The following is an 11,962-nucleotide window of genomic DNA, read 5'->3' as shown; positions in this document are numbered from 1 at the left end:
CCATGAATTTATTTTGTAAATTTCCTACTGTAAATATATCAAAATATATCAAATGCATTGCTGAGGTCAAACGATACATCAATGGAGAGCTTATTTGTTAAGCTTTCAGATGATGTATGAATCTCAATTTCATAAAATTGACCCTTATGACTGGTTTTGTGGTCCAGGCTCACAAATTGTCATTTTTAACAGTATACACTGCTATTCAAAGGTTTGGAGTAGGCAACCTTTTTATTTTATTTTTTAAAAGAAGGCTCTTATGCTCACCAAGCCTGCATTTATTTGATCAAAAAACAAACCAAAAAACAACACTAAAACAGTAATCATGTTAAATATTTTTTACAATTTCAAATAACTGTTTTCTATTTTAATATATGCAATCAGATTCATTTAGCTACTTTAGAAAGTGTGCATTTTGGGGCCACTGTGCATCCAAAGTTAATGTGGGTGACAATGTTGTAAAGGACAAGCCCAGTCTGAGCCATAGACCCTGAATCAGCACTTTCTCTTTAGAGACCTCGACGCCCATGTCATGAGGGGTGAAGATCCTTCCATCTTTCATTCTCCAGGTCTGACAGCATCTGTTATACGAAGCTTACAACAGTAGCGGAAGGATCAGTTGCTAAACACTAGCAGAGGCGTGTTTCACATCGGCACCTCCAATCAATTGCTCCTCTCTCCGACTGGGGACGTGGGATGTTTTGATGGAAAAAGGCTGCGTGTGATGCACAGGGCTTTCACCGTCTTGCGTTCCGGCTGCAGTTCCCGTGGCCAACACTCTGACAGGCGCTGGGAGAGCAGGAAGAGACGCCTGGAGATTCAGGGATGCTCATAGTGGGCTAATAATACACATCCTCCACAACTGGCCCACGTCAACTTCCAAATCGGCACGATTGCTCGCTTCATCCGCGGACCCTATACAGGTATTTACATTGTATTTCTCACGGCTACTGGAGGTGCGCGGTCACGAGCCGGCGCTGTCCAGCGAATGTGGTGCTGAAAACGGCTTGTGTACTAGATACTACCGAGCCGTTGCGGCGGGGGTTCAATTAAGGTAATGCACCAAGACTACTGAGGTCGGAACGACACTTTGTTGAAATCCTAGGGAGATTGGGCCATATGACTAAATAGACTGTCCTGCACTGGATAAAGGGAGTCATCATTGGTCGATAAGTCCAAAGTTACCTTCTGGATCTCTGACCCCCGGAAGTTGATAGGTATATTTTCTATCTAAAATACGCACGGTGGTGATAGGCAGTGACGCAAATGAATAGAATTAGCACAATGGGTTTGCTAGTGTGACAGGCTAATTGTCGCTATCAGCATCAGTTGCACGGAGGGATTTGATGATCTGTCACTGTGGAAGATGTGAGTGATATTTGCTCTGTGATTTTTGGTCGAAGACCAGCGCTGAAAGAAAATACATGTGGTTTCACATTGCACCTTGTGAGCTGAAGGACAAAACGTTCTGATCAAGTTGTGCGTGTTTTATTGAGCTGCAGTCGCGTCAGTTTTGCTATTATTATTGTGGTTACAAGTTTAAGCGTACTATATTATAGTTTGAAGTGTTAAATTTATTATCGTTATTATTATTGTCATTGAAACCATTGTTTATTTTATTTACAGATCTGACAGTAAACGATCTCTGCTCTCACAAATTTGAAGTGCCAAGGACAAGAACACTTGAAAAGCCATCATGAATTTCCTGATGAAGGCAGCTTTGGGAGGTAAGTGTATATTTTCCCATTGGGAGATTAAAGTTGCAATGAAAGACTTGAGTCAGTGCTGTAGTGCTGCAGCAGTGGTCACGTGCGCGCTCCTTGGAAATCGTTCACTGTTCAGCTTTACGCACCGGAGAGAACGTTATGAAGCAACACTAGTCGGCGTTTGTCATCTCAGAGATCGGTGTCAGAGACACACTGTGTACTTCTGCTTGGAGGACACTGTCCCGTACAGAGTGTCATTCGCGTTTCATCACGGTTAATAGGCACTTTCCACAAATGGGGTACAAAATAGGACCTGGGAATTAGTTTTTTCTTTTTCTAATTTTCGAAGAAATGGTCTGTGAAGGACGTTCTTAACCAAGAAGTTAAACTGAATATCGAGCAGTTTCATTTTTTTATTCATTTATTGTCTTTATTAATTAAATTAACATTAATTAGGCTAAACATCTAAATTGCATATAGGCTACAGTTTTATAAAATTAAAATAAACTATGGCAGAATGGCTAACAGGGTTACAAATTTAGTCTAGCTAATTTTGAACCAGATGTTTTTTCTTCATAAATTAAAGAAAATATTTGATATTTTTTCCATTCTGTAACTTGGGTATTGGAGCTGAATGGTTAAGCTTGACAAATGAAGTTTGTGTGTAAAAAATCGACAAGAAAATCGAAAGATGCTTACTTGTTTGCCCATCGTGACGTTGAAAGGGTCCAAATGATGTCACTTCCTGGGTGTCACCAATTTTAAGTAATGTTACATGTTTTGAAATTGGGGCAAATCATCTGGGAACAGGGTCAGACACATCTAAATATTTTGTTTTTGTTAAATAAAATAAAATAAAATTAGATTTTTAATTTGAATTTATTTTTTTAATTCAAATGATGTGCTTATGGCTACTTTTCATGTTAGGTTAATTTTATGTAATATAATAGTTTATTAAAGTCACCATGAAATCAAAAGTGACATTTTTATGCAATATTTTTTATGCAATATTTTAGTATTTATTATAAATTATTCATACACATAATTTTTTCTTTTTTTTTTTATTCGTGTGCCCTCATAACATTTAATCAAAATAACTTCCCCTCCTTCTTGCAACGACATCTCCTCTCTTCTCTGATGATGTGTTTATTAGCGTGAGGGCGGGACAACCTGTCACTCACATGACATCACAGTAAGAGCAAACCACAACCATCCAATCAATTCCTGATGGACAAAATCAAATCCCGTCCCATACATTTTTTTCTTGTTTGAGAAGCCATTTCACTTGGATATATGTCACAATAGAGAAGAAAAGACTATCGCAACTTCCGCTTCATGCTGACTTTAAATATAAGTCTCTACACTACCCTGTACCCTGTTTCTGGAATGGGCCATGGGATTCTTTGAAATACCATAAAGTACCATAATAAATACCATGGTGCATGAATACAGAGGCAAGGCTTTGGTTCATATAATAACAGATCATCTCTCACTTTCAGTATGCTGAATATGAAAGCTTGTTTGTGTGGTGATGTGGTGAGGATGCCCAAATGGCCATGCAGTTCAAATATTTGCTTCAGACGCAAGCTGGAGCGTGTTTACAGTAGAAGAGCTGATGTCACCGCTGGAGCAGGGCCACAGAGCAGCTGACTGCAGCAGAGGACAGTGTGAAGAGCACCAGCTGCCCTCACTGTTCCCAAGACTAAATATTTCAAAACACAAGACTTAAATTGATCTCAGTCTCAGTGACAGTGAGTCTTCAAAATACCAGCTTTGTTTTAACATTTCAGAAAGAGAACCATTTTGATGCCATCTGTCGAGAGGTACAAAAGCGGAAAAAGAGCACATGCAACACCATATGTTAACACTGTAAAGTAAACCAGACTGGTGAATGTTTGTTTCACCATATCTATCTGGCTCAATTTTTCTTTACTCTCTTTTTGAAGCTATAAAATTCAAGGTTAAAAAGGACACTGTGGATTAAATATGCCCCAAATTCACTCACAGGAGTCAAGAACATTACTTCCATATACATACACTACACTGAAAAATAAACAGGCTCTCAAGAGTGCATACAGACACTGAGAGGCACAGAAAGCATATACATATACACAAATATCCCCTTCCCCCACTAGAAAAAATAGTGCCACCTATAGGTAGAAAATCAATCAGCAGAAGCCCAATTCTCCAGCATCAGTAAGTTCTTTGTCTCATATTTAATAACCTTTTAAATATATCAGTTGTATAGATTGGTAGCTGACATTGAAATAATAATCTGAAACAACAAATATTAATATTATATTGTCTTCAAGAGTTGGTCAACCAATTATTTGATCTAATATGTGATAAAAATAACAGAAATACTGTATTAAGTATTTTAAGTATATAATACCTAATAAGATAGTTAAGTTAAATGCTTCCTTGTTCCTTCCACATTAAATAGCATTGTAAAAAAATTAAAATGCAATGTGCATCATTAGAAATGATTTTAATGATCACAATAATGTATGCAAATACATTCATTTGGTACAATACACATTTTCCACCTGAAAAATATTGAATAATATTGTAGCTGCACTGATAAACTTTTGCTCATCTAAACATTCATTTCTTCTCTGAATTCATTGAACGGCATGTAATATTAGATATGACCTATTAGACATGTTTTATAAACTATTATATGACATAAAATGAACCCAACATGAAAAATAGCTAGTTGTAAACATATCAGACGTGTATCTAATCACATAGTACCCAAAAATTAAATACAGTAATGTCATAATTTTGACATAAACTGTGAAATATTCAATTTTAGCAAAACTAAAAATGTAGTAAATCAAATTTAAATGAAAAAAAAAATTTTTTTTTAGTTATATCAATCCTATTGCATGATTTTCCCAAACTACAAATAACTTAAAATTGGTGACAATGTATTAAATTAGATAAAAAAATTAAAATGTAATGTATATAATGCTGTACATCAATAAAATTATTAATGTTTTTGCAATATAAGCATCACAGTATGTAGCCTAAATACATTTATATGGTACAATACACATATTTTTAATATATGTCTCTTTATCCACCTGAAACATGAAGACCCCTGCTATAATGGTGAAGCACTGATAAATTTTTTCTCATCTAAACACAACATTAAAACTAATGTTGTGTTTGTGGAAGATCTTCTGAAAGTCTGCTCACTGCAGAGCCAATGGATGGAGCTTGACGTCCAGCTCCCCCTCTCTGGGTGTAATGGGTGGAGCTTGAAGATCCAGCCACACCCTAACCATACCCATAAACCTAAATTAGGTCAAACTCCACCCATGACATCCAAATAGGGGAAGATGGACTTCATTTAGCTCTGCAGTGAGCACCACTTGGAAAGTTTTCAGGCAATCTGGCCACTTATGGTGTTACAGTGTTTTGTCTGTCTATTTTTTGTTTCTTACCTGTTTTGTGTGTTCCTGGACATCTTGGTTCTTCATAGCAACAGGCTTCCATCGTGTTCTTGATGCGTTTACTCTTTTTCTCCCTGATTTAGCACTAGTTAGAACATTCTTCGCCTTGTCGTGTAATGTTCTGATGGTGTACAGTTTGTGCTTCAGTGGGTGGTGAGAGCCAGACCACAGAAATTGATCTGTGTGTGTGTGTGTGTGTGTGTGTGTGTGTTTGATACATAGCACTCCCCCTCTTCTTCACATATCACACAAAGCCAGATCACTGTCACATATATCCTCGTTTAACATTTCAGATTTTGCTGAAGAAGCCTTGGGAGATCTGAAACTGATGTACTACTACAGAGGCCAGGATTTTTGGAAGTGATATTTCCTCTGTATATTTTTGGAAGTGTGTCGAGGCATAGTGTGGCCTCCCCGGGACAGAGGCAGTGGTACTGTGACCAGTCCATCAATTATTCCTGCAGGATGCTCTGCAGTTTTAGAGCTCTTTCACACAGACAGCATTTTAGAATGGAGGAAAAACACAAGGTCTTTTTTTAAAAGTTGAACTGATTTTAACTTTAACGCCTTGTCATGCGCGAGACGCTGCGAAAGACTCAAGACGGGAGCGCCTCGGTCATATGTGAGCCTAGCTTGTGTTTACATAGAAAAACTATGGAAAAACGCGTTCCGTGTGAACGGCCACGGACAGGACTTCCTTCAGTGGTTGGATAGATTCTTCTGATATGTTTCTCTGTTTCTCTGCCTCCAGGTTACTTGACCTGCTCTGGTGAATGTATTATTTATAAGTTCACTTTTTGCTGAGTTGGTTGGGCTTTTTTGTCTTCATCATCACTTTTTTTTTTTTTTTCAGATAAAGTGGGAGGGTGTTTTTCAGTTTATAGCAAACCAATGAAATTTCAGCACTACCAAATATACAAGTTTTTGGGTCAGCAAGATTTTTTTTTTTTTTTTAAAGAAATTAATACTTTTATTCAGGAAGGATGCATTCATCTGATCGAAAATGACAGTAATGTTACAAAAGATTTCTATTTCAAATAAATGCTGTTCTTTTTAACTTTCTATTTTTAAATGCATTACAATTTACGGTTAGGACAAAACTACTGTTTTCATCACTGATGAAACTAAATGTTTCTTGAGCACCAAATCAGCATATTATAATGATTTCTGAAGGATCATGGTAGCGTAATTTACCTTTGTAAATTATAGGCTATTAAAAAAAATAATATACATACTGTACGATATTAATTTGTTTCATAACTCATCTGTTATCTGTTTGAAGGAGGCCCCCCTGATGTTGGTAAAATGCTGGGAGGAGAGGAGGACAAAGACCCTGAAGCAGAAAAAGAGAAGGAAGAAGAGAGACAGGAAGCTCTCAGACAGGAGGAGGAGGAGAGGAAGGCCAAACACGCCAAGATGGAAGCAGAGCGGGAAAATATAAGACAGGGCATCAGAGACAAGGTCAGAGCAACCAGCAGAACATCTTACATAAGTCATCATTACAAAAAGTCATCTAGTTTCATTTGCTTTTTGGAAAATAATCATTATCCATCCTTTAAGGGTTAGTTCACTCAAAAATATAAATTCTGTCATTAATTACTCACTCTCATGTCGTTCCAAACCCATAAGACTTTCGTTCATCTTTGGAACACAAATGAAGATATTTTTGATGAAATATGAGAGCTTTCTGTCCCTCCATAGACTGCCTTCACAACTGGAACTTTGAACTTTCATAAAGAGATTATAAAACTAATCCATATGGATTGAGTGGTTTAGTCCAAATTTTCTGAAGAGATTTGATCACTTTTTATGATGAACTGATTTAATTTAGGCTTTTATTTTTTTATGAACCTGAATGATGTGTGAGAACAAACCTTTTCTGAAAGCTTAAAGGGTTAATTCACCAAAAAATGAAAATTCTGTCATTAATTACTCATGTCATTCCACACCCATAAGACCTTTGTTCATCTTCAGAACACAAATTAATATATTTTTGATAAAATCCGATGGCTCAGTGAGGCCTGCATCGCCAGCAAGACAATTAATACTTACATTGCCCAGAAAGCTACTAAAGATATATTTAAAACAGTTCATGTGACTACAGTGGTTCAACCTTAATGTTATGAAGCGACGAGAATACTTTTTGTGTGCCAAAAAAACAAAATAACGACTTTATTCAACAATATCTAGTGATGGGCGATTTCAAAACACTGCTTCATGAAGCTTCGAAGCTTTACAAATCTTTTGTTTCGAATCAGTGGTTCGGAGAGTATATCAAACTGCCAAAGTCACGTGAACTATTCAACATGTTCTCCAACCAATACGCCTATATAGGTCATTTGTCACTTCCCTGAAATACGACCCATAGGAGCGTTTACTTAAGTTGCACCCCTACCGACAACAGGACACTTTCATTTTAATGCATTGTTCCCTTTTATCGGCGTCATATTTTGGGTTTCGCGTAGCTCAATTGGCAGAGCATTGCAATATATAACAATATGCGATCGTGGGTTCGATTCAAGAGAACGCATGTGCTCATAAAGTGTATATGCACTATAAATCACTAAGGTTAGGTTTAGGGGTGGGGTGGGTGTAGTCGTTAATAAAAAAGGTAAATGCTAAATGGAAAATAGGACAAATGGTGTAAAAAGTCCACACATTGCATTTAAATGAACACGCATTTTGATTGGTAAGGACAGTCATCCGTCATTTCATGACGACAGACGTAACACGACACTGTCGTTATTTTTACACCAGGTAGAGGGCGCATGACTTTAAAACTTAAATATAGGTCGTAATAAGGTGCTTGAAAAATGACCTATAGGGTTGTTTTTTTGAAGGTCAGTCTGGAACCACTGAAATTTTGAAACTGACTTTCACGCTCCGAACCTCTGATTCGAAACAAAAGATTTTTGTTTTTTTGTTACACAAAAAGTATTCTCATTGCTTCATAACATTAAGGTTGAACCACTGTAGTCACATGAACTGATTTAAATATGTCTTTAGTAGCTTTCTGGGCATCTGAAAGTGTTAATTATCTTGCTGGCGATGGAGGCCTCACTGAGCCATCAGATTTTATCAAAAATAATTTGTGTTCTGAAGATGAACGGAGGTTTTACGGGTGTGGAACGACATGAGGGTGAGTAATTAATGACAGAAATTTCATTTTTGGGTGAACTAACCCTTTAAACGTGCTCCATAACACATAAGAATGAACTTCGTTGGTTACGCAGCACGTTTGAGCTTCTGGAAGTGGTTGTTTTCACACATCATTCAGGTTTTGTTGAGCTTCTCTGTATTCGGTGAGCTTCAGTTTATGAAGGGACAGAAAGCTCTCGGATTTTATCAAAAAGTTCTTAATTTGTGTCCTGAAGATGAATGAAAGTGTTACAGGTGTGGAACGACATGAGCGTGAGTAATTAATGACAGAATTTTCATTTTTGAGTGAACTACCTCTTTAATGTCTCCGAAAAACCTTCCTAAGTCAACTCGTCAAGTCAATATTTTTGGTCTTGTTAAAGTGACAGACCACTCAAAAATGAAAATCCTGTCATCATTTACTCATCCTCATGTCGTTCCGAACCTATATGTTTTTCTTTCTTCTGTGAAACATAAAAAGATATTTTGAACAATGTTGATAACCAAACAGTTTCAGTTCCCATTGATTTTAAATGGGCAGAAAAATACAATGGAAGTCAATGGGAACCAAAACTGTATGGTTATCAACAACTATGTTCCACAGAAGACAGAAACAACATACAGGTTTGGAACGACATGAAAGTGAGTAAATGATGACAGGATTTTCATTTTTGGGTGAACTATCCCTTTAACAAGAAAAACAAATTGACTTGAGTTTACTTCAAAAGGTTTGGCCGAGACATTAAGGATGGATAATGTTTTTATTAAATGATTTAAATAAAAAAAGGCACACAACTTCAAGTTAGTTTTGTATTATCAGTACCATATCACATAGGCCTACCATTCAGAGGTTTGGACACATTTGACTCAAGTGCTGAAATTAGTTTTGTAGACTAATATAAACTGTGCCTGAGAGTTTCTGTAGCTTTAAGCACTTTTATGGCCTAGGGAATGCTTTTTATTATACAAACTTTTTTATATTTTTAACATTTTAATGTCATGCTCTATGGTTGTGTATCAGTACGGCATTAAGAAGCGAGAGGTGGCCGAAGCCGAGGAACAGGCGGCCATGGAGCAGGCGAGCGAAGGCAGTCTGACCCGTCCAAAGAAAGCAGTACCATCCGGCTGCGGAGATGACGAGGAGGAGGAAAACATCATGGACACGATGATGAAGTATCTACCGGGCCCACTGCAGGACATGCTGAAGAAGTAATACCCCGAATACTCTTGAACACACGCAGCTTTAGATATCATTTTAACGTGTACTGACTTCGGCGAGAAGAGAGCACACTAGAGCAAAACACCATACACCCGACTACACCATTCACACATTTCGATTTGTGAGGAGCTTTAGATATTAGTGACAGATCAATCAAACAAGAGGGGTTAATTATCAGAATATAAGCCATATTTTATCTTTGCGCGGAAACCTGAATCACATCATCTCTTTGGCAGTTATTTCTTATTCAATACGTAAAAAGCAATATATATGCATGAATTGTTCGAGTGTCTATTCCACTGTTTTGCATTATCAGTCAATAATGTTGTCCATGTTCATTTAGTGTTCGATATGAGGAAAAAAGTTAACTTGAAGACATTCTAGTCTTGCATGTGTCCATAGTGTTTGTGTGTTCACTGACATCTTGTTTTTGTCACTGCAATCAGATAAAGAAGGCAATAACATTCCCCCACGCCGTAAGCTAAATCACAACTACCTTCGTACGTTTGTCATGACGCCATTTAGTTCGTTCTGGCGAGTCTTGTCACACTTGCACTGTAGTATCATCGGTCTGGAACATTTAATGCCTCAATTCAGTTCAACAGTGTTGTCGAGATGCGTTCTCACACCTTTATTGCGCTTTACGACAGATTCTGAATTTATGAAAATTTCTGATTTTAAGACTGTAACTCAGTTTCACAGGGATGCTCTGTGTGTTTTGAATGGACTGTAATTTCTCTGGTCTAGAGCCATGGAATTTTTGTCTGTAATCTACAACATTCTCAGCAATAATAACATATTCTGTTTGCTTGGCTTGCAGTAAAACAAGAAATAAAATCGTATGAATTGTATGAATGGCTCTGATGTTTTAAAAAAAGATGAAATGTGAAATGTCTGTCTCAAGAATTGATGCCACTATAATAAAACAGTCACACAAATCTAGTTTTTGTGTTTCAATACTGAAAACAGCATTTAATGGAATTTGGAATATTTAAATATTTTATGAGCAGTTTTGTAGTTGATGTTGTAGATTTTATGAACCGATATTAGGCAAATTGAAAGACTGTGACATACAGTATAGACACTGATCGAAATGTGGCGTTTTGGATTATAAAAAAAAGAAATTAATACGTTCTTTCAGGAAAAATGCATTAAATTGTTCCAAAGTTGTTCCAAAGACATTGTTAATGTTACATTTTATTTTTTTTAAATAAATGCTGTTCTATTTAGCATTTTCTATCAAAGAATCAACAAAAACAAAAATGATCATGTTTTCCAAGCAGCACAACATTGATAATAGTAAGAAATGTTTTTTGAGCAACAAATCATATTATATTCATATTAGAATGATTTCTGAAGGATCATGTGACACTGAAGACTGGAGTAATGATGCTGAAAATTCAGCTTTACAATCACAGAAATAAAGTACACTTAAAATATGTATTAAAATAGAACAGTTATTTTAAATTATAATAATATTTCACAATATTACTGTTTTACTGTATTTTCAGTCTTGCTGTAACTTTTTTCAAAACATAAAAAAAAACTTTACCTAAAACTTTTGAATAGTAGTGTATATGTACTTGAATGTCAATTCTAATAAATATATATTTATATATATATATATATATATATATATATATATATATATATATATATATATACACACACACATACACACACACACACACACACACTACTGTTCAAAAGTTTGGGATCGGTAAGATTTTTAATGTTTTTAAAAGAAGTTCATCTGCTCACCAAGGCTACATTTATTTAATTAAAAATACAGTAAAAAAAAAAAAAATTATATTGTGAAATATTATTACAGTTTAAAATAACTGTTTTCTATTTGAAAATATTTTAAAATGTAATTTATTCTTGTGTTGGCAAATCTGAACTTACTCCAAGTCTTCAGTGTCACATGATCCTTTAGAAATCATTCTAATATGTTAATTTGGTACTCAAAAAACATTTATTGTGTACAATTGTGCAAAATATTTGTGTACAATATATATTTTTTTCAGGATTCTTTGATGAATAGAAAGTTCAAAAGAACAGCATTTATTTGAAATATAATCTTTTGTAACATTATAAATGTCTTTACTGTCACTTTTGATGCATCCTTGCTGAATAAAAGTATTAATTTCTTTAAGAAAAATAAAAATAAAAATTCTTACTGACCCCAAACTTTTGAATGGTAGTTTATAATGTTACAGAAGCTTTGTATTTTATATTATATATATATATATATATATATATATATATATATATATATATATATATATATATATATATATATATATATATAAAATAAATACAGTTCACATTAAACATTAACATACATTTTAAACTAAACTTTTGAAAGAAAGCACACAGCCATTATTAATAACCTAAACCACAAAGTGGCACTGTTATTCAAACTTTTTACTCTTCCGAGC

The 11,962-nt window shown here is 35.4% G+C and overlaps 1 protein-coding gene across 4 annotated transcripts; it reads left to right on the top strand.

The window, feature by feature from the left end:
• The first annotated feature begins 532 nt into the window (after positions 1-532).
• On the top strand, positions 533-10,459 carry cplx2l (complexin 2, like). Of its 4 annotated transcripts, none has more exons than XM_048197302.1 (4): positions 533-923; positions 1,627-1,727; positions 6,447-6,625; positions 9,324-10,459. In XM_048197302.1, exons 2-4 carry the CDS (start codon positions 1,697-1,699, stop codon positions 9,513-9,515), a joined length of 402 nt encoding a protein of 133 aa, XP_048053259.1. In that variant the 5' UTR covers positions 533-923; positions 1,627-1,696; the 3' UTR covers positions 9,516-10,459. The 4 variants fall into 4 exon arrangements, with proteins under 4 accessions (XP_048053259.1, XP_048053262.1, XP_048053261.1 ...); XM_048197305.1 differs by lacking the exon at positions 533-923 and adding an exon at positions 1,027-1,054; XM_048197304.1 differs by lacking the exon at positions 533-923 and adding an exon at positions 1,082-1,217.
• Positions 10,460-11,962: the final 1,503 nt, after the last annotated feature.

The sequence above is a fragment of the Megalobrama amblycephala genome, linkage group LG7, assembly GCF_018812025.1.
Source record: "Megalobrama amblycephala isolate DHTTF-2021 linkage group LG7, ASM1881202v1, whole genome shotgun sequence".
Classification (NCBI taxonomy): domain Eukaryota; kingdom Metazoa; phylum Chordata; class Actinopteri; order Cypriniformes; family Xenocyprididae; genus Megalobrama; species Megalobrama amblycephala.
The sequence above is the reverse complement of the archived record's forward strand: the minus strand, read 5'-3'. Positions and strand labels throughout refer to the sequence as shown.